Source organism: Chiloscyllium plagiosum, chromosome 11 (genome assembly GCF_004010195.1).
Source record: "Chiloscyllium plagiosum isolate BGI_BamShark_2017 chromosome 11, ASM401019v2, whole genome shotgun sequence".
NCBI lineage: Eukaryota > Metazoa > Chordata > Chondrichthyes > Orectolobiformes > Hemiscylliidae > Chiloscyllium > Chiloscyllium plagiosum.
Genome location: NC_057720.1, coordinates 58,844,834 through 58,868,878, shown reverse-complemented (window position 1 = coordinate 58,868,878; position 24,045 = coordinate 58,844,834). Strand labels below are relative to the sequence as shown.

The following is a 24,045-nucleotide window of genomic DNA, read 5'->3' as shown; positions in this document are numbered from 1 at the left end:
ATGTCCGTGTTGATTCGGTCGCCCGAGATAGAAATGGAGAGGCCTAGGAAGGGGAGGGAGGAGTCTGAGACGGTCCAGGTAAATTTGAGGTCGGGGTGGAAGGTGTTAGTAAAGTGAATGAACTGTTCAACCTCCTCGTGGGAGCACGAGGCAGCGCCGACCGATACAGTCATCGATGTAGCGGAGGAAAAGGGGGGGGGTGGTATCATTTTTATAAACCTTGTATACAGGACATATCTTCCCTCTTGCTACAAATCAGGCTAGGTTGTGATGCCCCATCTCGTTCAACAGCTGTAGACATTCATGTCCTGGGTTTGAAGAATGGCTATTTAAGTGAAGAAGAATGCTAATCTCTTGCAGAATGGCACAGCCTCTGAAAAGGAAACACAATTATGAACTTCTAACTACTTAAAAAAATTGGTAACCACAGCTTCAGTGCCTTCACAGTATTACATTGACTATATGTTTTATCCTTATTGCATTTTACTAGTCTAGATGGAAAATGCATGAAATTAATGTATATGTATTATTTAAAAGCCTAAAGCAGTGCAGAGCAATACATTTTGTTACCTTTAAAAATGTAGAGTTTTTAATACATATTTTACTAATCCTAAGGAAGTTCCCTTCTGTTTGACAGGTGCAACCTCACAAATCTTTATAATGGCAGCACATCAATCACCCAGTTCAATCATTCACAATATGAGAAATGTGCATTCTGTAGTTTCATATCTTTTTTATGAATTTAGCCTGATATGGCTGCAGAATTTCAGACAGACTATTTATGATGTGAAATGGAAGCAGACTAATTTTGTCTCATAATTTCCCTGTAAAGTATGTTTAAATGATTCCCCAACCATTTTGAGCACCTTATTCATTTTTAAATGTTTTATTCAACATGCTGTAATCTTTGATTATTTGAATTCTAAACAACTTCTCTACAATGCTATATATCTTTATCAGTTGTAATGTGACACACTTGCAACACAAAATTTCACTAAAAGGAAAAAAGACTTTTTTTCAACAATATACCTTTTTGTTGGACGTATTGCAGTATTTTAGTCACAGTAACATTACATTTTGTTTCATATGCTCAGAAAAGCAATCCTCCTGGATGAATGTGGACACCTCATTATTTGTTTTGAGGAACAATGGTGATTCGGAAGTTCTGGAAGTTGTATGTGTCACAGAATTACGAGAAAAAGAGGTCAGAACTGCCAACTCAGAAATCAAGATTCCAAATGTGATGTTGTTGGCCAGTCACTTGTCTTGACTAATTCATTGATATGCAGAGAGATTAATAACTCCAGATTTGTTTTTCATCATGCATGAAATCAAAATCATGAAGGAAATTGTGCTTCAGCTGGACTTGCTTTGCTTCCTCTGTCCACGAATATTCTGTTTCCTTGTTGGGTCATAGTTTCCTTTCATCCTCTGGGACTGGCTGTGGCTATTAGTGGGCCTTTTTATGATGGATGTAGTTGATGTTGCAAAAGCCAAGCCTAAGTTTTTTCTCTCTTTGGGTGCTTAGATACATCTTCAGTGAGGCTCAATACATCCCAGATACTTATGAGTTAGGAGCAAAAATAGGCCATTTGGCACTTCATCTAACCCACCCATTCAATAAGATCATGGCTGATATGTTTGTGTTTTGAATTCCATGTTCTCATCTATCATGACAAACTTTTATTCCCTTGCCTAATAAGAATCTGTCTTTGTCTTAACAATATTCACTGATCCTTCCTTTTTTGAGGCAAAGATTTTGAAGAATGCACAATCCTCTGAGAGAAAAAAATCCATCTCATTTCTGTTTTAAAAGGGTGGCCCTAACTTTAAAACCATGCTGCCTTGTTTCTAGACTCCACAAGAGTAAGCAACCTTTCCAAATCCACATTTATCAGGACTGTTCAGGATCTTAGGTGCTCCAATCAATTCACCCCTCACTGTTCTAAACTACAGTGAAAACAAGCCCAATCTGTCTCAATTTTCTTCATAAAACAATCTGCTCTTTTTGTTATCAATCTAAGAAACCTTCATGAACTGTCTATAATGCACTTTATCCTTCCCTAAATGAGGTGACCCACAGTCTTTGAGATGTGGTTTCATTGATGTCTATATAGCAGAGGTACGTCATTATTTTTTTTTCTGTTCAGTTTCTTTTATTTAAAAGATAGTATTCTTGGCCTTCTTAATTTACTTCCTGGCTGAATTAACAGGTTTAGCATAATTTTGGTTATTTTATTACAAATGACATATTAAATTTTTCATAATGTGCACTTGTTGGATTAACCAGTTGAGACACTCAACACTATAATTTAACCTGTGACCATTGACAATTTAGTACATGCAAACATAGAGATTTGGAGCAAGAGTCGGCCACTTGAGGCTTGCTCCCTGTTCAATAGGTTGTGGCTGACTTGATTGCTCCACATTCCTGCCACCCCCAATAACTTTACAACCACTTGAAAATACGCAAAGTCTCTGCTTCAACCAGTTTTTAAAGAAGAGAGTTTCAAACTTTCATGACCCTCTCATACAAAATAATTTCTCTGTATCTCTGTTTAGATAGGTGACCCCTTATTTTTAAAGAATGGCCCCTAGCTCTAGATTCTCCAAACAGGAAATATCTTTTTCTATGTCCAACTTGTGAAGACCACTCAGGCTTTTATCTGTTTCAATCAAGTCTCCTCATGCCCTTCTAAATTCCAATGGATACACACCTGGTCTGTCCAAACTTTTCTCAAAGGATAGGCTGCCCATTCCAAATATTAGTCTCGTGAACCTTCTCTGAATTGCTTCCAACACATTTACGTTTTTCTTTAAATAATGAAACCCAATATTGTACACAGTACTACAGTCAGGTCTCATGCCCTCTGTAACTGCACCATAACCTTCTAAATGTTTTAATTTAATTCCCTTTGCAATAAACAATAGCATTCTATTTCCTACTTCCTGTACCTGCATACTAATCTTCTGCGATTCATGCATTAAGAGACCCAACTTCTTGCATCTCGAGAGTTCTGCAATCTCTCACCATTAAGTGGACAATGTCATATTTTCCCATCTGATACACCATTTGTCAGATCTTTGCCACTCACTTAACTATCTATATCACATGTAGCTTCTTTATGTCCCCTTTCTCACGTATTTTTGTGTCATTGGCAAATTTAGCAACCCATACCTTTGGTTACTTCATTCAAATCATTTAGAAAAATTGGAAAAGGGTGAGGCTGCAGCACTGATCCTTGTGGCACAATGCCCATTACATCTTGTCAACTAAAACAAAGACCCCTTTATGTCTATGCTGTTTCCTGTTAGCTGGCCAATCTTCTATTTATGTCAATATATTATCCTCAAATCATGCTTGATTAGTTTCCTCAGTAACCTTTGATGTGGCACCTTATCATATGCTTTCTGGAAATCTGTACTGTGTACCCACCAGTTCCCCTTCATCTGCAGCACATGTTACTTCCCCAAAGGACTCCAATAGATTTGTTAAATATATCATTTCCCTTCATAAACAATGTTGACTCTGTCTAATTACCTTGCACTTGTGTGTACAATGCCATCTTTAATAATAGCTACTAACATCTTTAATATGACAGTCAAATGGCCTGTAACTTGCTGCTGTCTTTCTCCATCCTTTTTGAGTAAAGGAATTATGTTTGTTATTTTCCGATTTAATTGAAGCTTCCCTGAATATGGGGAAGTTTGGAGAATTAGTACGAACGCATCAACTATCTCATTACCTACTTCTTTTAAGACTCTCCAATGAAGTCCATCAATACAAATCCCTCATGGACTTGTCAGCCCGTAGCTTTTACAATTTGTTCAGTACCATTTCCCTGGTGATTGTAATTTCATTGAGTTCATCAATTCCTTCCACTTCTTGATTTACAGCGATTTCTGGGATGTTCCTTGTAAAATCTTGTGAAGACTGATGCAAAATACCAGTTCAATTCAACATATCCTAATTTTCCATTATTAATTCTGCAGACACATTTCCTGTAGACCCAAGGCTCAATCTGTTAATTTGTCTTTTTTAAACATTCATAGAAACTCTTACTATTTGTTTTATATTTCTAGCCAGTTTTCTCTTGAAGTCTAATTTTCCTTGCTTATAGTCATTCTTTGCTGTTTTTAAAATTCTGTTCAATTTTCTAACCTGCCAAAAAACTTTATGCAATTCTACTTTTATTCTATAGGTTTGGTAGTAATACTTTTATCTTTTTTAGCAAGCTATGTATGATGCATGTGAATTTTTAAACTGTCAAAATCTCTGTTGAGCTTAGGGTCAACATTGGTCCCAAGTGACCCGGAATCTGGAATTAAGGATCTAATGGTGACCATGAATCCATTGCCAATTTTTGGAAAATTCCATTTGGTTCACTAATGTCCTCTAGGGAAGGAAACTGCTGTCCTTACTTGGCTAACGTATATATGACACCAGACCCACAGCAACATGGTTGACTACTAACTGCCCTGAAGGCAATTGGGGATGGGCAATAAATGCTGGCCAAGCCCTAATCCCATGAATGAATGAAAAAAAATACCAGTGTAAAACCAGTATTATATTTTAGGAATATTTGTGTGCACACTAATCCAAAACCAACACAACTGATCAAACTGAAAAAGTCATTAATTAAGTCAACCCTAAGAAAAAGAACAGCATATCTGATATTTATCATTGATTAGAAAATTTCTAACATCCTGATTCAGAGAATTGTAAATTTGGAAACTACATGGGAGCAAAGCAGCTTTGCACTAGTATTTGAAATAAAAATAGAATATATTGAAATTTACTGCATGTCAATCATTATTTGGGATAGTGTACTGATGCAGTCTCCTTTCAAATAATGTGATCTACTATTCCCTTTCCAATCATCAATCACTGTGGATTTCTAATACTTCATTTCTTTTTAATTGTCTGCTATTTTATTTGATGGCTTTGTGATGCTTTACCAAATAAGTAATTCAATTCGTTTCTGGCACAATATGTCTGTCTCATATTTCACAAACCTTGCATTCAATTTGCCATAATATCAAATGTATATTATCATTCTTAATCAAAAATATGATGCCACAAAAGATTTATAACTATATTTAGGATCACAAACCCACTAAAGTATATGGAATTTTACATTTACGATTTATTAAGAGCTTTTAAACTTAATCCAATTATCCATTTTTCCTGTGCTTTATACATGTTGCAGACTTTTTTTTAAAAGCTGTGACTGTAATTTTTGTTTTGAGTTCATCTGGATTGGGTTTAAAGGAAGCAGAGATTTTATTTAATCTCCTTTCTATGTGAAGTTTAAGAGTTCAAATAACATTTCTTGGCCAATTGTTTTCTGAGACATTTTTTAAATTATAATATTCAGTAATGATTAGTCAGCCTAAAATAGTTTAGTGTTGTCTGACTGTAGTTTATGTATTTTGTGCATTGTAAAGACTTTATTGGTATAGGAAAAGATAGAAAACAAAAGGTCACCTCTAGCAGAAAATCTGATATAAATTTGTGTATGAATTTGGGGCTAGCAGGTCAGAACAATGAAGAAAATATTTTAACATCTGCTAACTTTGATACAACAGAAGTTTGGTTGGAAGGGAGAACTTCGTTCTGGAGTTTATCACCTTCTCCCATTTACCACTGGCTGCAGACTAAGAAAAAGGAGGAAATCAAAGACACGTGAAGCTAAGCTGGTCCACAGAGAAGATGGCAACCTAGCACTCACCAAGGAATTCAGGTCGGTTTTATTTTTAAATGGGTCTGATCTTGTGGCAGAGAAACTTCCATATTAATATTCATGTTGGACAAGTCCATCTATAGCACTTGGATGGGCAAATGAGGAAATGCCCAAGAATGCAGAACTAATGGAAGGATAGCATGATGAGGGCAAGAGTTCAAATTTTCAAACTACATTCACAAAGAAGTAACAAATAGTGTAATAAAAGTTTTAAACATTGAGAATGATTTGTAGTATTTGTGTATAAATATGCAAATCAGTGTGTAATGCTGTAATAATGTTTGGTATTCTTAGCATGTCTCAGACATGGCACTGCAGTTCTCTTGGCCTGTTGCAGAAGACCGATAACATACCTGCACAATACCTTGTTGCTTCTGATTAACCATGGGCATATGACAAAAACAGCAACTTTTACTTTAACAGTATCATCTAATGGCACATTTTGCTCACATGTTCCATTTTTTAATTAAAAGGAATGAGATAGTAGTTTGTTTCTTTTCTGTATTCTGATAATACAACCTGTCCATTCTGAAATGTCTTTTGATTTTAATAGGGCTGCTCTGTCAGACATCTTTGAAATCATCGATTTAGATGGCAATGGCCTACTGAGCTTTGACGAATATAATTTCTTTGAGTTCAGGACCAGTGGAGAGAAATGTGATAGAGAAGCCTGGGTTGTGTGCCAAGGTGAGATGGAAAATTTTATTCAGGCTCTAGAAATTCTCATGTTTTTGCCTTCTAATCGTCATCACACATTATTATTGATGATTCACCTGAGCGAGTTATTCAGTGAATAAGGGTTTCAATACAGGGCTCAGAAGTTTAAATCTAGGAAGTCACAAGTAAAAGGGAAGTTCTGCAAGACATTTTCACTTTAAGGATAGTAGAATTTTGAAAAATGTTTCCAAGAAAAGATTGTTGAAGCTGACAGTTTAAGCGATAAAAAGGTTTGATTTTGAAAGCAGAAGGAATTGAGAAATATGTGCACCGTGAGAAGGGGAAGATAATTCTCAAAGAGAGTTGGGTTTGTGAGGGTCAAAGTTCTCTTTCTGTTCTCCTAAAGATTATTGTATTTTGCGTTTATTGCAACTCTTCCAGATAAGCTAGATGGTGGGCATGTTTTGGAAACACATTAAAACTGTTCTTCATAAGAAAGTGTGAGTATTAAATGCCTGAAGTTAAATGTTGTTCATAAGGTCCAAGTATATCATTTTCTAGTCAGAGTTCTATTCCATCCCACACACCATTAACTCCAACTCCACTGATTACTTATTCCCCATATATATAAAATGTATTTATACACCCAGTCAGATTCTCACCTAGTTATCCCTTCATTCACATATAACCATCTCCTGTAACCGAGTTCAATTTGTTCTTAGGCAACCCTGGCAGGCCTTGCTAGATAATGACAAACTCATCTTTTTATGTTTTACTATATGTGTACCATAATAACTAATAACAAACAAAAGACATAAATTGACAGCATAACTTATTCCTGTTTTTTGATTGTATATTACACCTCCAAACATTTTTTTCCAGAATTTCAAATAGTTACTCAGAGCATACTCCTTCCTTGATAAAGCAATCAGACAGCTGACTGCTGCTGTAAATCCACTTCAGTTTGGAGATTTCTCCATTTTCCAGCTTATGTTTCAAAACTTGCAAAATCAATCCTTGATGTTTTGTTATTCATACAGGTATATTGCTGCTGACCCCCTTTTTAGAATTTTTCCAACATTTTCAGTAAGAAAATGCCATATTTACCACCTCAATAGGAGTGAGTGTTTCTGCCAGAAATATCCTTTTGCTACTTTTCTGATCTGCTTTGAGTCCTAAGCTAAAGGGCAATATTTGCCTCCCTCTCCCAAAAAAAATATATGAACCCTTCTGCACTTGAGAACACATCTCAGAGATTTTTGCACAAGAAACATGACACTAAAAACATTAAGTTTCATATTCGCACCATCTCCCAGTGATGGGAATTTCAAATCACAATGTTCCATTTAATTTTTTTTTCAATATTCTGTTCACCTGAGTAATATCCTCCACCTTTGGATTTTTCATAGCTATACTCAACTGTAAAACCTCAAAGCAGGCATCTGTCCTTGTTCATATACCTAGCAAGTACACCCACCCAATTAGACTTCACAGTTCTCTGTTTCAGTTTCAGAAGCCATTGCATCTTTTCGTGAGGCCCTTCTTGTCTAACAACATCAAGGCTAACAGTGAGTTTGAGAAGATTTGTAGCTCAGGTTTAGGTTCTGGATGTAGGTTTGCTTGCTGAGCTAGAAGGTTCATATTCAGACGTTTCGTCACCATACTAGGTAACATCTTCAGCGAGCCTCCAGATGAAGCATTGCTGATGATTTCTGCTTTCTATTTATATGTTTGGGTTTCTTTGGGTTGGTAATGTCATTTCTTTCAAGTTCATTAGCTGCTGTTTTAGTGTGTTAGTGGGTTTGTGGGCTACCATGTTGCCAAGGGGTCTGAGTAGTCTGGCAGTCATTTCCAAGATGCCTTTGATGTAGGGGAGAGTGACTAGGGTTTCTGGACATGTTTTGTCTGCTTATTTGAGTTTGTTGCAGCTAATGAACTTGAAAGACTCTGTAGACACAACAAACAAAACTAATGTCATTTACAAAATACCATGCAAGAACTGTAACGAACACGACATTGGACAAACAGGCAAAAAACTAGCCACCAGATACATGAACATCAACTAGCCACAAAACAACATGACCCCCTCTCACTAATATTCTTACATACACTTGAGGAAGGACACCACTTCGACTGGGACAACACATCCATCCTAGGACAAGCCAGACAGAGACACGCATGAGAATTCCTAGAAGCATGGCATTCCATCCGGAAGTCTATCAACAAACACATTGACTTGGACCCAATTTATCATCCCCTGAGAAAAAGAACAGGAAATGACATCACCAACCCAAAGAAACCCAAACATATAAATAGAAAGCAGGAATCATCAGCAATGCTTCGCCTGGAGGCTCACTGAAGATGTTACTTTGTATGGTGATGAAACGTCTGAACACGAATCTTCCAGCTCAGCGAGCAAACCTACATCCAGAACATCAAGGCTAACGTTTTTGAAATAAGGTTGCTAAAACAAAGTGACACTTGATTCATTCTGCTTGATTTCCCATTCAATGTACTTAAAAACCCCAGGAGCCTGCCTTATAGTTTTGAATTCTGTTTTAAGCCCCCTTATGGCACTAATTTCAAATTCACTACATCCACCCCACAAAAACATCATCTACATGCACTGTTGAAATGGTGACTGAAAGCTGTCCCTCCCTTTGTGCCAGTCAAACATGGCAGGATGTACAGTGAACTGGAGACGAGCCGATTTTTATGAAACAGACTGATCTCTCCTTCAACATACAAACTGACAACTGTAATACATTGAGCCTTATAGCTGTGTAACATATGGTGAGAAGTACACACCTGGTTTCTTATTGCCTTTCTTTAGGATCTGCAAATTTGCAATTCATATCAAACAATCCTGAAGAGTGCACCTGAACGGACTCGTTCACAAGCTGTACAATTATTATTTATCTATCAGCCTTTATCAATAATCTTGCCTAGGTCTCTCCATTCTTTAAGCCCCTCTCTTTTATAATTAACCACAGACTTTGGAGCAGTTCCTACATGTTGAAGGGTGGCAAACGTAACCCCACTATTTAAAAAAGAGATAGAAAGGAAAAAGCGCAGAATTACAGACTTGTTAGCCTAACATCAGTAATGGGGAAAATACAGTCTATTATAAAAGAAGTATTAACAAGGCACTTTGAAAGCAATAACAGGATTAGACATAGTCTGTGTGAGTTTATGAAAGGGAAATCACGATTAATCAATCTTTTGGAGTTTTTATGGATGCAACTAGCAAAATAGATAAGGGAGAACCGAGGAGGAGGGCCAGTTCAAGGCCCCGGTTAAGAGGCTAGTGGGCAAAATTAAAGCACACGGAATTGGGGTAATATACTGACATGGATTGAGAATTGGCTGAAGGACCAGAAACAGAGAGTGGGAATAAATGGGGCTTTTTCCATTTGGCAGGTGGTGACTTGTGGTGTACTGCAGGGATCAGTGCTTGAGCCCGAGCTATTCACGATAGATATGAATTGAATGGATAAGGGAACCAACTGCAATATTTTGAAGTTTGCCGAAGGCACAAACTAGTTGTGATTATGATTTGTGAAAAGGATGCAAGGAGACTTGAGGGTGATCGAGATAAGTTGAATGTCTGGGCAAACACATGGCAGATGCTGAATAACATGGATAAATGTGAAGCTATACATTTCAGTGTGAAAAACAGAAAGGCAAATAATTACTTAAGTGGCGATATGTTGGGACATGTGGATGTACAATGGGATTTGGGTGTTTTTGTACACCAGTCAATGGAAGTAAGCAGGCAGATACAGCAAGCAGTTAGATAGGAAATGTTTGCTACATTGCAGAAGTATTTGAGTTTGGAAGTAGGGATGTCTTGCTGTATTTATACAGAGTCTTGGTGAGACTACACCAGGCATATTATGTGTCGTTCTGGCCTCATTATCTAACAGTGAATATACTTGGTGTAGAGGGAAAGAGCGAAAGTTCATTGCTGTTAGCTTGGATTGCAGGACTATCATATGAGACGAGATTGGTTCAACTGCCTTGTTTTCACTAAGACTTAGAATAATAAGAGGGTATCTGATTTGAAATATACAGAATTCCAACAGGCTGGACAGATTAGGTGTAGGAAGGATGTTTCTCAATGGGAAGTCTGGACCCAAGGGTTACAGTTTCCAGATGTGTAGTAGGCCATTTTGGACTAAAATGAGGAAACATTTCTTCGTTCAGAAGGTGGTCAACCCTTAGAATTCTCTGCCACAAAAGGATGAAAAGTTTGTCACTGAATATATTGAAGAAAGAGATTAATCATTTTTTAGGTATTTAAGGCATTAAGTAGTATGGAGAGAAAGCTGGAATATGGCATTGAGATCAGCAAGGGGATCAGCCATGGTCATATTGAATGACAGAAGGCTCGCATGACTGCATGGCTTACTCCTGCCACTAGGTTCTTTGTTTCAATTGGGGGGGAGCCTTGAACCAGAGGCATAGTTACAGAAGAAGGCGATATTTACTTAAAATTATGGTAGGAAGGAATTTCTTCTCCCAAAGGGTAGTAAATGGGTGGAATTCTCTATCCCAGAGAGGTTAGATCCACAAGTATTTAAAGAGGAGTGAGATAAATTTTTGAAATATCAGAGGCTATGACGAGCATCATTAAAGTTGAGGCTTGGCACAGATCAGCTGTGGTCTTGTTGAATGGATGCACACCCACACCCCCACCCAACCTCACCCCACACCATACCTCCCCTTCCACCAAAGATACAAGTCTTGAGTATTCTGTCATACTCCTGACTTGTATCTTGTAAATGATGGACAGGATTGTATCTTGTAGATGAGTCAGGAGCTGAGTTACACACTGCAGTATTCCTAGCATCTGACTTTCATTTGTAGCCAACGTGTTGATATGACAAGTCAAGTGAATTTCTTGCCAGTGGTAACCCCAAGGATATTGACAGTTGGGGATTCAATGGTGGCAACACCATTGAATGTCAAGGGGTAGTGGCTGGACTGTCTGTTATTGGAGATGGTCATTGCCTGGCATTTGTGTGGTATGAATGTTAGTTGCCACTTACCAACCCAGAGGGGTATTGTCCAGATCTTTTGTATTTTGACATGGACTGTCTCAGTATCTGAGGAGTCACAAATGGTGCTGAACAATCATCAGCAAGCATCTCAACGTCTGACCTTTTAATGGAGGGAAGGTCATTAATGAAGCAGCTGAAGATGTTTGGGCCTAGGACGCTACCCTGAGGAACCTCTGCAGAGATATCCTGGCGCTGAGATGACTGACCTCCAACAATCACATTCATCTTACTATATTCCAGGTAAGACTCCAGATAAGGTGAGTTTGCTCCATGATACCCATTGATTTCAGTTTTGCAAAGGCTCCGTAATTCCACACGTAGTTGAATGCATCTTGATATCAAGGGCTGTCACTCTCACCTCACCTCTGGAAGTCAGCTCTTCTGTCCATTTTAGAACCAAGGCTGTAATGAGATTAGGAGCTGAGTGGCCCGGATAGAACCCAAGCTGGGCGTCACTGAGCAGGTTATTGCTGAACAGATACTGCTTGTTAGGACTGTTGATGACACCCTATATCACTTTACTAATGGTGACTGGACAGGTTGGATTTGTCCTGCTTTTTGTGTGCAGCACATACCTGGGCAATTTTCTACATTATTGGGTAGATACCAGTGTTGTAACTATACTGGAAGAGCTTGGCTACGGAGGTGGCAAGTTCTGGAGCACCAGTCCTCAGTACTAATGCTGGAATATGATCAGAGCTTACAGCCTTTCCACTATCCACTGCCTCTAATCGTTTAGTGATATCACATGAAGTGAATCGAATTAGCTAAAGACTGATGTCTGTGACTCTGGGCGTCACTGGAAGAGGCTGAGATGGATCATCCACTTGGCATTCTGGGTGAAGGTTGCTGTAAGTACTTCAGCTTTATCTTTTGCACTGATGTGTTGAGTTATTCCATCATTGACGATGAGAATATTTGTAGCGTCTTCTCTTCCAGTGAATTGTTTAATCCTCCACCACTATTCATGACTGGATGTGTTGAGTACTGCTGCTGAGGCTGTCTTGGTGGTAGACATTGAAGTCCCCCACCTGAGTACATTTGCACCCTTACTGTCCTTATTGCTTCCTCCAAGTTTTGTTCAACATGGAGAGGTACTGATTCATCAGTGGAGGGAGGATGCTATGTGGTAACCAGCAAGATGTTTCCTTGCCCATTTTTAATTTCACGGGAACCAGAGTCAATTTTCATGACTCCCAGGGCAACTCCCTCCAAACTGTATATCAGTATTCCGCCTCTGCCAGGTGTGTCCTGCATAATGGGACAGAACATATCCAGAGAAGGTGATATGTCTGGGATATTGTCTGATATGATTCTGTGAGTATGACTGTGTCAGGCTGTTGGTTAGCTAGTCTGTGAGACAGCTCTTTCAATTTTGGCACTAGCTCCCAAATGTTAGTAAGGAGGACTTCACAGAATCGCTAGGGTTGTTTCTGCCATTGCCTTTTTCAGTCCTTAAGTCAATGCTGGGTCCATCCAGTTTCATTTCTTTGTTGAGATTTTGTAGTGATTGATACAACTAAGTGGCTTCTTACATCATTTCTGAGAGCAGTTGAGAGTCAACCACATTGCTGTGGGTCTGGAATCACATGTAGGCCAGACCAGACAAGGATGGAAGGTTTCCTTCCCTAAAAGACATCAGTGAGCCAAGTAGGTTTTTCCCACAATCGATAATGGTTTCACGGTCATCGATGGATTGTTAATTCCAGATATTTTATTTGAATTCAAATGACCCTGGCAGAATTCAAACCTGGGTGCCTAGAATGATAACTGAATTTCTGGATTAATAGTCTAGCTATCATATCTAACCCTAGCATTACAGAGACAAGTTATCACCTTGGAATTGTGTCTGTGGTCACAAAAACTGCCTTCTGACTTTCCTCCTCCCTTAACTCTGGGTGCTCTGATTCTTCCTTGTGAACTGCTCTCTGAAAGAGTCTCACATTTTCTTGGAAGCTTCAGCGCTCCAGGAACAATTGGCCACACTACAGCAGATGAGGAGTTTCTGGATCAACCACTCCAGAATATGCTAGGTAAAGCAGAAGTACGAGACAATTCATGACACAAGAATAATATAAGAGTGTGAGGATGAGAGTGAAACAGATTTGTCTGTGCTTTGGGAACTCAAGTCCAATTACACTGCAGTTACATTAACAGAAAGTCTGAATTGAGTGATCTGAGCAGTACTGCAGTACCATAGATGGAGGAACCATTCATAGGTGAGCAGGTAATTCACAAAAATCTGATGAATAGTAATGAGAAAAACTCTAACGTTGGAATTTCAGGCATCTTTTTCATTGCTGCCACACCCCACCTCCCCCAACCCCACTGAAGGTGCATGGAGGTACATGTTTTCAGCCCCCTGTTTGTTAGTCAGCTTGTCTATATACAATATATCTCAAACTAATGAATGGATTTCAGTGAAACTTGATAAACAGGTGGAATATGGCCTGAGGGAGAACTGATAAGTTTTTGGGAAAGAGATGGATCTCCATCCAGATCCTGGATTTTTTTTTTAAAGTATTAATTATCTTTGGTTAAAAGGGAATATTGACCTTTTTTAAAGAACGTTTTCTTTGGAATGTTGTTGACTATTTTATAATGTCTGCTGCTGATGGAATTTGTCTCAAAACCTGAGCAAGGTTTACAGAGCAAGTTTGAATATGGATTGGCCTGAAGCATTCTCAGTGAGTTGGAAGCTCTTCATAAAAAGGTTTAATTTTTTCCACTTTGTGGGCAAAGACCACCAACCAGGCAGGGAAAAACCTCATAGGAAGAGCTGTGTAATTTAACAATGTTGAGTCAACACAGTATGGCAGAGGTCTGTACTCTAATGAGTGCCCTCTTCACTTGTTTCTTTTGTGGTTACTACTAGAACACCCAAATGGTATAATGGCCAGATGGCGGCCTCCTTTATTGTGAGTTTTATATTGTCCTGTTTCTAAGGTGCTGAAGTAAACGTCACTACAAATTGGGAGGAGCATCTTCTAGAATGGGAGGAAGAGGACATGATTTTCATTGAAACCATTGATATGAATGTGAGATCTTGAAAAAGGAATTTAAGGACTTACAAAATAAGCTGAAAAGGTCTCTATAGTGATGTATGGATAGTAGTCCGGGAAACAACAGCCTGGACAATTTGCAGAAAATTGAGCAAGTCTGTATTTGGCTGCAGAAGGAGAGAGGTCATGTTCTCTGGGAATTTAAGCAATTATAGCAGCAATAAACTGTCCCAACAGGAGGACCTGCATCTGAGTGAAAATTTCACAAATACATTCTTGAAGAGATGGTAAACTGAGCAATGGGGGCTGATTTAAATTTGCATGCTGGGTGTTGTAGGATGGTAGGATTAGGGAAAGTGCAGGCTAAAGATTAGAGATTGATCAGAGAGTGGGTAAAGCTGTTGGAAGAGCAGAAAGCTCATTTGAAAGAGGGCAAACATTTTCTCACAGAGAAATGAGAAAGAAATGGATTGTGAGGCACTTCTGAAGGCTATTAGGGATGGACAACAATGCTGGTCTTGTCAGTGACTGTGAAAAATTTAAAAAATAAATCTGTAAACAATACATGCTGGAGGTGAAAGATATTTAACAAAATCAATAGCAACATCCAAGAGTCATGTTCCAAAAATTTGGTGTTATGATTGATTTTTTTTTAAAATGTAGCAAATATCTAAATTAAGACGGTTAGATACATTAAAAGCTACAGATATTAAATTGATGCAGAATTTGTTGTAATAATATGTATAAAGATGGTTGGCATGTATTTTCCCATTTTGTGTGCCAATTTCACTATTACTTCTCATTTTTCTGAGTTTCTATTTGAAATATGCCGCACTATGCACAACAGTGAATCCAAAGCAACAATATTTATTTTGTTTGTTAATTCCTGTGGAATTTCAGTTTGGACTATCTGTTTACTTAAATCTGTTAGAAGATTGCTAAAAAAGATGAATAAATATGTAAAAGTAAGAGTTTTTTTAAGAAAAAGAGTTCTTCTGTAACTCTACATCGTGAAGCAAAATGAGCTGTGGAGTTTAAGGAGGGTGCTATACCCTGATTAATTTCAGGGAGGTTTCTCATAATTAATGGAGTAAACAGTTACCCTATGAGGCAAATTCCCAGGATTTCAAGGATTACAATACTTTTTTCAATTACTATTATGTAACATTGTAATGGATAATTTAGTATAAATAACATTTAATTTGATATGCATTAAATACCAAACATACAGGCTCTGTTTTGATCAATTTGATCAAGAGAATTTTGAGTTAAATGAATTAAGGAAAAGTCTTTGAAATCTTGAACTCTGATGTATTATGATGCCCTGAAGGGCTGTGGCAAGTTTTAAATGCATTCCAGTGTTAATTTGAAAGGATAATTGTAGTTTAGTTGTGGACAAATAACATAGATCAAAACCAATAATTAGAGCATCCAAAATTCAACTTTGAGTAGCTAGATGTCTGAAGTGGAAATGAAAATGAATATCAAGTGACACAGAAAAAAAAAATACAATTGTCATGTGAATTTCAATGTACTTTGACTTTTTAAAAAATCCAGAGAGAGAGAGATACTTTTGAAGTAAATTTTAATCATGCAAGTAATTCTGATCTATTTGGCTCCAAGCTGTAATCCAAATTCTCAACAGTCATTGTACTCATGCACTTTATTATCTGAGTCCTATTATTCTGCAATGTTGTGACATGTTAGTAGAGAGTGGTTAAATAGATATATTCACTTATTAAGGAAATAGTATTGCATATTGTAATGGATATGCTGCTGTAAATTTGACTGAAGATAAATTGCTTAAAACATTCAATAAAAGCCAAACGAGTGGTACTAAATCGCCCTGCATTTCAAACCACCAAATGCTGGAGATGAAAGGCAGGAAAAACAAAAAAAATTGCAGACAGTTCAGATAGTTACAAAATAATGATTTTAACTATTCCATGACTGAGAATGAAAGTAATGTATGTGTCTGGGCTACTAATTCAGAGACCCTGGTAATGTTCTGGGCAAATGAGTTTGAATCCTATCTGAAATTAAGTTGGTCTAATGGTGACCATGAAACCACTGTTAATTGTCATAGAAACCCATCTGGTTCACTCTCTGTAGAGTAGGAAACCTGCCATCCTCACCTGGTCTGACCTGTATATGACACCAGATCTGCAAGGGACCCCAAACAACAGCGAGGACATACATAGCACTTGTGTTGCAAATTCTCCTTCTTAACATTTTGAAACTGATATCAAAATTGAGAGAACTCTCCCGCACACTGGCCAAAGCAATAGTCTGGCATATTTATACATATGGAATCACACCATGTCCTAGACTTCGTCATCAGCATTTCTTGGTATGCCTTGTTCCATCAGTAGGACAGAATCACGATCTGTGGCACATTGTTATACCGGGAGGGAGTTGCCCTGGGAATCCTCAACCTCTATTCTGAACTCCATGAAGCCTCATGGCATCAAGCTAAACCAGACAAGGAAACCTCCTGCTAATTGCCATATTTCGTTCCTGTAAAATCCGACCACATCACCTCGGTTCATGAATCAGAGCTCCACCATGTTAAAATTCATTTGGAGAAAAGATTGATAGTAGTAAGGGCACAGCATGTACACTGGTGCCCTTCCCCCCCCACCCCAAACAATGTCCATTGTTTAGCCTCTCATTAGCACCACGACTGAACGAGATGGCCAACTCCTAAAGGACATAGCTGCCAGACTGGATCTACGACAGATAGTGAGAGAACCAAGAAGAAGGAAATGCATTTGACCACCTCCTCACTAAGCTACCTGTGCATGACAGTATCACTATGAGTTACCACCTCACTCGTTTTGGAAATGAAATCCCATCACCACATTGAAGCTATCTTCCATTGTGTTGCAGTACCCCCATGCTGAATCATACGGATTCAGAGCAGATCGAGCAACTTAAGACTGCAATGTGAGGTGCTGTGAGCCATCAGTAGAAGAATTGTATTTAACTGCTGTTTGTAATCTTATGGCCCAGCATATCCCCGACACTATCATTACCACCAAACCAGAGGATCGATTGTGATTCAATGAGGTATTAACCTGGTAAAGTGACAATACCAGGACTACTTGCATGATAGGGAGTGTAAGCAGCATGCAATAAACAAGGCTAGGTGATCAACAACCAACAGATCAGATCAGTGTTCCAGTCCTGCCACGGCCAGTTAAAGATGATGGACAGTTAAAGAATTCACAGGAGGAGAAGACACCACAAATATCACCATTTTCAGCAATGAGCACATCCAGCAAAAGACCAGGAGGAAGCGTTTTGCAGGCACCTTTAGCCAAAAATGCTGAGTGGACAGTCCTCCTTAGCCTTCCTCAGAGATGCCCAGTATCACACATGTCAGCCTTCAATCAATTTGATTTGCTCCACTTGATATCAAGAAATGGCTGAAGTCACTGCAAAGACTATGGGCCCCCACAACGTTTCGGCAATAATACTGAAGCATTGTACTCCAAAACAGCATTCCCTCTAAATTTGTTTCCAGCTGCTTAGTCCTCTGAGATCTATGCATGGCAGCGACTTCCAGATCAGTGAGGCCATTGCCGATTGTCAGGAAAAATCCCAACAGCTTCACTAATATCCTTTACGGAAGGAAATCTGCCATCCTTCCAGATCTGGCCCACATGTTACTCCAGACCCACAGCAAAGTGATTGACTCTTAACTGCCATCTAGGCATTTAGGGAAGAGCAGTAAAAATGCCAGTGATGCCCATATCCCATGAATGAATAAAAAACTGGAAGTAATGCCACGATTGACTTGCCAAAGCCACCAATGGAAAGCCATGCTGCATGTGCGTGCACTGTGCAGCCTGGAGGGAACTTTGCAGCAGAACACACTACAACACAGGCATCTATCTGGCAAAGTGGAAAATTGCTCCGGTATTTTCTATCTACAAAAAGCAGGACAAATTCAACCTTCCAATTATCACCCCATCGCTCTACTCTCAATCACCAGTAAATGATGGACAGGGCAGGAACTAAGCAATAACTTCATTGATGTTCAGTCTAGGCTCCACTAGGTCTACAGAGTCCCTGGCCTCTTTACAGCTTTGGTCCAAGTAAGGTCAAAAGTACTGAACTCAAGGGAAGGTGTGGGTGAGAACTCTTGACAATGTTTGACTGAGTATAGCATCAAGAGGCCCTGGCTAAATGGAGTTACTAGAAATCAAGGGAAAAAAATCTACTTTAATTGAAATCATAAATAGCATAAAGGAAGATAGTTTGTGATTGTTCAGTGTCTATCATCTTAACTCCAGGACATCCTTGCAAGAGTTCCTCAGGATAGTGCACTTTCTTCAGTTGCTTATCAATGACCTTCATCCATTATAAGGTCAGAAGTGGGGGTGTTCACTGATGATTGCATAATGTTCAGCACTATTTGCAATTCCTCAAATACTAAAGCAGTCCAGTCTATGTGTACTAAAACCTGGATAACCATCAGGCTTGGGCTGATAAGTGGTAAGTAACATTTGCAACACGCAAGTACCAGCCAATGACTTTTCTGATAACAGAAAATCTAATCATTGCACTTAGCAATCAATAGCATTACCATAGCTGAATCCTCTACTATTAAAATCCTGGGGTTACCTGTGACCAGAATCTGAACTGGACCAGCCATGTAAATACTCTGGCTATGAGCAGGGCAGAGGTTGGAAATTCCACGATAATTCTTCTCTTGACTTCCTAAAATCTGTCCATCAACCAGGCACAAGTCGAGAGTGTGATGCAATGCTCCCCACTTGCCTGGATGAGTGCAGCTGTAACAACTGCCAGAGGAAGTGGTGGAGGCTGGTACAATTGCAACATTTAAAAGACATTTGGATGGGTATATGAATAGAAAGAGTTTGGAGGGATATGGGCCGGGTGCTGGCAGGTGGGACTAGGTTGGGTTGGGATACCTGGTCGGCATGGACGGGTTGGACCGAAGGGTCTGTTTCCATTGCTGTACACTTCTGTTACTCAATGACCATCCAGGATGAAGCAACTTGATTGTTTCACCACCCACTACTTTCAACATTTATTCCCACCACCTGTGATACAGGGCAGCAGTGTATACCATGTACAAAATGTGCTGGAAAAGCTCACCAAGGGTCTTTCAGCAGGACCTTCTAAATCCACAACCTCTACCACCTTGACATGGGAGCATCACCATTTACACATTCCTCTCCAAGCCACATATGTTCAGACTTGGAACTATATAATCGTTCCTCCATTGTCGCTGGGTCAAAATCCTGAAACTCCTTTCCCTAACTGTGCTGGATCCCAGTACCTGAAGGGCTGCCATAGTTTAGAAGAAAGCAGCTTGCTACCACTTTTACAATGGCAGTTAGGAATGGGCAGTAAATACTGATGCAGTTAACAATAACACACACAAATGAATAAAGCCAATAATGTAATTAAAGTGGAAAACACTTTTTGTTATTGTTCTAGCTTTCCATGTCATTATTGGATTTAATGGAGGGCAATGTATTTGGAGGAACATTTCCTTCACCGGTATGGGAACTCTTTTATGTTGTTGTGGTTCTGTTCGCCAAGCTGAGAATTTGTGTTGCAGACGTTTCGTCCCCTGTCTAGGTGACATCTTCGAAGTGCTTGGGAGTCTCCTGTGAAGCGCTTCTGTGATTTTTCTTCCGGCATTTGTAGTGGTTTGAACAGCCAGGGAATTCTTAGAGGCATGGCACTCATCCACAGATTCAATCAATAAGCACATCGACCTGGACCCAATATACCGACCACTGCAGCGGACAGCTGGAACTGACAACCGGAAGCGGCAGGTACAAATCACTATAAATGCCGGAGGAAACATCACAGAAGCGCTTCACAGGAGGCTCCCAAGCACTGAGGATATCACCTAGACAGGGGACGAAACGTCTGCAACACAAATTCCCAGCTCGGCGAACAGAACCACAACAAGCTAATGATTTGATTAGTGGGATGATACAAAAATCAGGCGAGAGTCTGAATACACCCCACATAAATGTTTTATATTTCTGTAATGCGATCACACCATCCATCAATTTTATTTGACCTGGTGGAACAGAACTCCATTTAAAAAAGGACATCTGACAGCTCAATAAAGTGGAATCTTCCCAGTCCTTGAATCACATGGGCTTTGGTGAGAATGTTGGGAGAATCATGTGAGACTGGCAGTGATGAGCTTCTCACCAGGAAGAAGATTGCAGGTCAAGAAGGGGGTGCTGAGTCCGAGGGTTGGGACTGAGATAAGGTGGGGGGAGGGGAAATGAGCAAGCTGGATAAATCTGCATTCGTCCCTTGTGGTTGGAGGGTTCCTAGGCAGAAGATGAGGCGCTCTTCCTCCAGGCGTTGTGTTGCCATGGTCTGGCGATGGAGGAGGCCAAGGACCTGCATGTCCTTGGCGGAATGGGAGGGGGAGTTAAAGTGTTCAGCCACGGGGCAGTTGGGTTCGCTGGTGCGGGTGTCCCAGAGGTGTTCTCTGAAACGTTACGCACGTAGGCGGCCTGTCTCCCCAATGTAGAGGAGGCCACATCGGGTGCAGCGGATGCAGTATATTCCCCATTTCCCCTCCCACCACCTTATCTCAGTCCCAACCCTCGGACTTGGCACCGCCTTCTTGACCTGCAATCTTCTTCCCAACCTCTCCGCACCCACCCCCTCTCCGGCCTATCATCCTCCTTCCACCTATCTCATTCCCAAAGCCCCTCCCCCAAGTTCCTCCCCCCTACCTTTTATCTTCGCCTGCTTGGCACACCTTCCTCATTCCTGAAGAAGGGCTAATGCCCGAAACGTCGGTTCTCCTGCTCCTTGGATGCTGCCTGACCTGCTGCGCTTTTCCAGCAACACATTTTTCAGCTCTGATCTCCAGCATCTGCAGTCCTCAATTTCTCCTAGTGACCACTGTTGGGACTGTAACTAGGTAGGGCCAGCAATGCGATGGTACCCTCTCTCCTCAACCTAGATAAGTGGTTTCAATTTTGGAGAAGTTATTCAGACAGATCCCAGGGAGGTATTGTTCATGGGGGTGAAGAGGGACAGCGTTGGCACTGTGAGGTTCCTTCAGTGGGAACCACAAGTTGCTGATTAGAAGCAGGAGGGTTAACCACGGTACACATGGTGGTCTCCTAATGTTGGAAAGTGTCCATCTGCTACTGGTAAAATACCAGTGATGGGAAGAGGCCTTTAAGTGATTCTTCCTTGGAGAGAACCATTCACCTTCCCACTCCACTGATAAAATGCCACCAGCAGCAGGAAAGTGATGGCATGTCATTTCTGGTATTATGCAATTTTTTTTTGCAGTCCTTCCATCTTCCTCTCCCACCATCTTATCTCAGTCCCAACCCTCGGACTCGGCACCGCCTTCTTGACCTGCAATCTTCTTCCCAACCTCTCTGCGCCCATCCCCTCTCCGGCCTATCATCCTCCTTCCACCTATCGCATTCCCAAAGCCCCTCCCTCAAGTCCCTCCTCCCTACCTTTTATCTTAGCCTGGGGGGGGAGATTTGCTAGTGCTCTTGGGGGGGGGGGTTTAAACTAACTCTGCAGGGGCATGGGAACTAGACTGTAGCTTTAGGGTGCAGGACCTGGAGTGTAGGGAGGGTGCCTGTAAACAGGAAAGTGGCTTGAAGTGTGTATACTTCAATGCAAGAAGTATACGAAATAAGGTAGGTGAACTTGCAGCGTGGGTTGGTACCTGGGACTTCGATGTTGTGGCTATTACGGAGACATGGCTAGAACAGGGACAGGATTGGCTGGTGCAGGTTCCAGGATTTAAATGTTTGAGTGGGGAGGGGGGGGGGGGTAAAAGAGGGGGAGGTGTGGCATTGCTTGTCAAAGATAGTATTACAGCGGTGGAAAGGACGATGGATGAGGACTTGCCATCCGAGGTAGTTTGGGCTGAGGTTAGGAACAGGAAAGGTGAGGTCACCCTGTTAGGAGTATTTTACAGGCCTCCTAATAGTCCTAGAATCATTGAAGAAAGGATAGGGAAACCACACCGATAATTAAACTAGGATCTTTGTTGCGACTTTGCTCGTTTTAAGGACATTTCCCACAGATTATGATGGAGTGGGTAGGTCCCTGCCTGGAAACTGAAAGTGGGAACCAGTACTTGCTAACCATCATGGATGTGTGTACTAGATTTCCAGAGGCAATCCCATTACAGAGTATTACGGTGAAAAGGGTGGGAGAGGAGTTAGTAGTTTTCTTCACACGGTATGGGCTACCCAGAGAGATCGAGTCAGACCAAGGGTCTAACTTTACTGCTAGGCTGTTTAAGGAGGTTATAGATAGCTTAGGTATACAGCACTTTAAATCCAGTGTGTATTATCCTGGATCCCAGGGAGCTTTAGAAAGGAGACATCAGGCCCTGAAGACCATGTTGGGAGTGTCCTGTCAGGATTACCCGAATGATTGGGATAAATGTATCCCATTTGTATTGTTTGCCATTAGAGATACCACAAACAAATCTCCTCGGGTCACTCCCTTTGAGTTAATATTCAGGCATGAAGTGCGAGGCCCTTTGACATTAATGAAAGAAAAATTAACAGGACCAACGTTGGAAATGTCACACTTAGATTATGTATCGGAGGTGAGGGAGAGACTAAAGCAAGTGGGTGAGTTAGCTAAACAGGACCTGAAGAGGGCACAGTATAGAATGAAGCAGGTAGCAGAACAAAATCCTAAGTTTGGATGTTTTCCCGTGGGAATGATGTGTTAGTACTGTTACCAGTGGAAGGGGCTCCCTTCAAAGCTAGGTTCCATGGTCCCTATCAAACTGAGAAAAAGTTAAGTCAGGTAAACCATCTGGTAAAGATGTCTGATGGAAAAAACCTGTATTGGGTAGCTCATGTGAGTATGTTGAAACCTTATAGAGACAGGGAACTGGAGAAACAGGTAATAGTTACTGTTCCACAGGGTGAGGAATCAAATCCAGGTGTCGTGGAGTTTGATGTGCCTCAAAGCAGATTTTAAAAATGCAGAAGTCTTTGCGGAGTGGGATAGGTTAGTAAGCTATGTGTCTCAGGACATGAAATGGAGTTGAGAGGTTTGCTTTTCCAGTATGAGGACATATGTAAGAATCAGATGGGGAGGACTAATGATATTATACATGAAGTAGACGTGGGGAATACTGCGGAGAAAGTGAGGTCTGCAGATGCTGGAGATCAGAGCTGAAAATGTGTTGCTGGAAAAGCACACCAGGTCAGGCAGCATCCAGTGAACAGGAGAATCGATGTTTCGGGCATAAGTCCTTCTTCAGGAAGGGCTGAAGAAGGGCTTATGCCCGAAACGCGATTGTCCTGTTCCCTGGATGCTGCCTGACCTGCTGCGCTTTTCCAGCAACAAATTTTCAGCTCAGTGGGGAATACTGCTCCAATCAAACAACACCCCTATCGGCTTAAACCTTTCAAAGCCAGCCAGGTCAGATGGAAGTGGAGGCCATGCTCGACAAGGACATTATCGAACCAAGAGAGAGTAAACGGAGTTAGCTGATTGTCTCAGTTGCCAAACCTGACGGGACTCAACGATTCTGCGTGGATTATCAGTAGGTCAACGCTGTTA

The 24,045-nt window shown here is 40.5% G+C and overlaps 1 protein-coding gene across 1 annotated transcript in view; it reads left to right on the top strand.

Moving 5' to 3' along the window:
* efcab7 (EF-hand calcium binding domain 7) overlaps positions 1-24,045 on the top strand; it is a 97,669-nt gene that overhangs the window by 63,073 nt on the left and 10,551 nt on the right. The window contains exons 8-10 of the mRNA XM_043700107.1: positions 1,095-1,204; positions 5,590-5,744; positions 6,298-6,431. Coding sequence (XP_043556042.1) covers positions 1,095-1,204; positions 5,590-5,744; positions 6,298-6,431 — 399 coding nt within the window. The remainder of the gene's footprint in view (positions 1-1,094; positions 1,205-5,589; positions 5,745-6,297; positions 6,432-24,045) is intronic.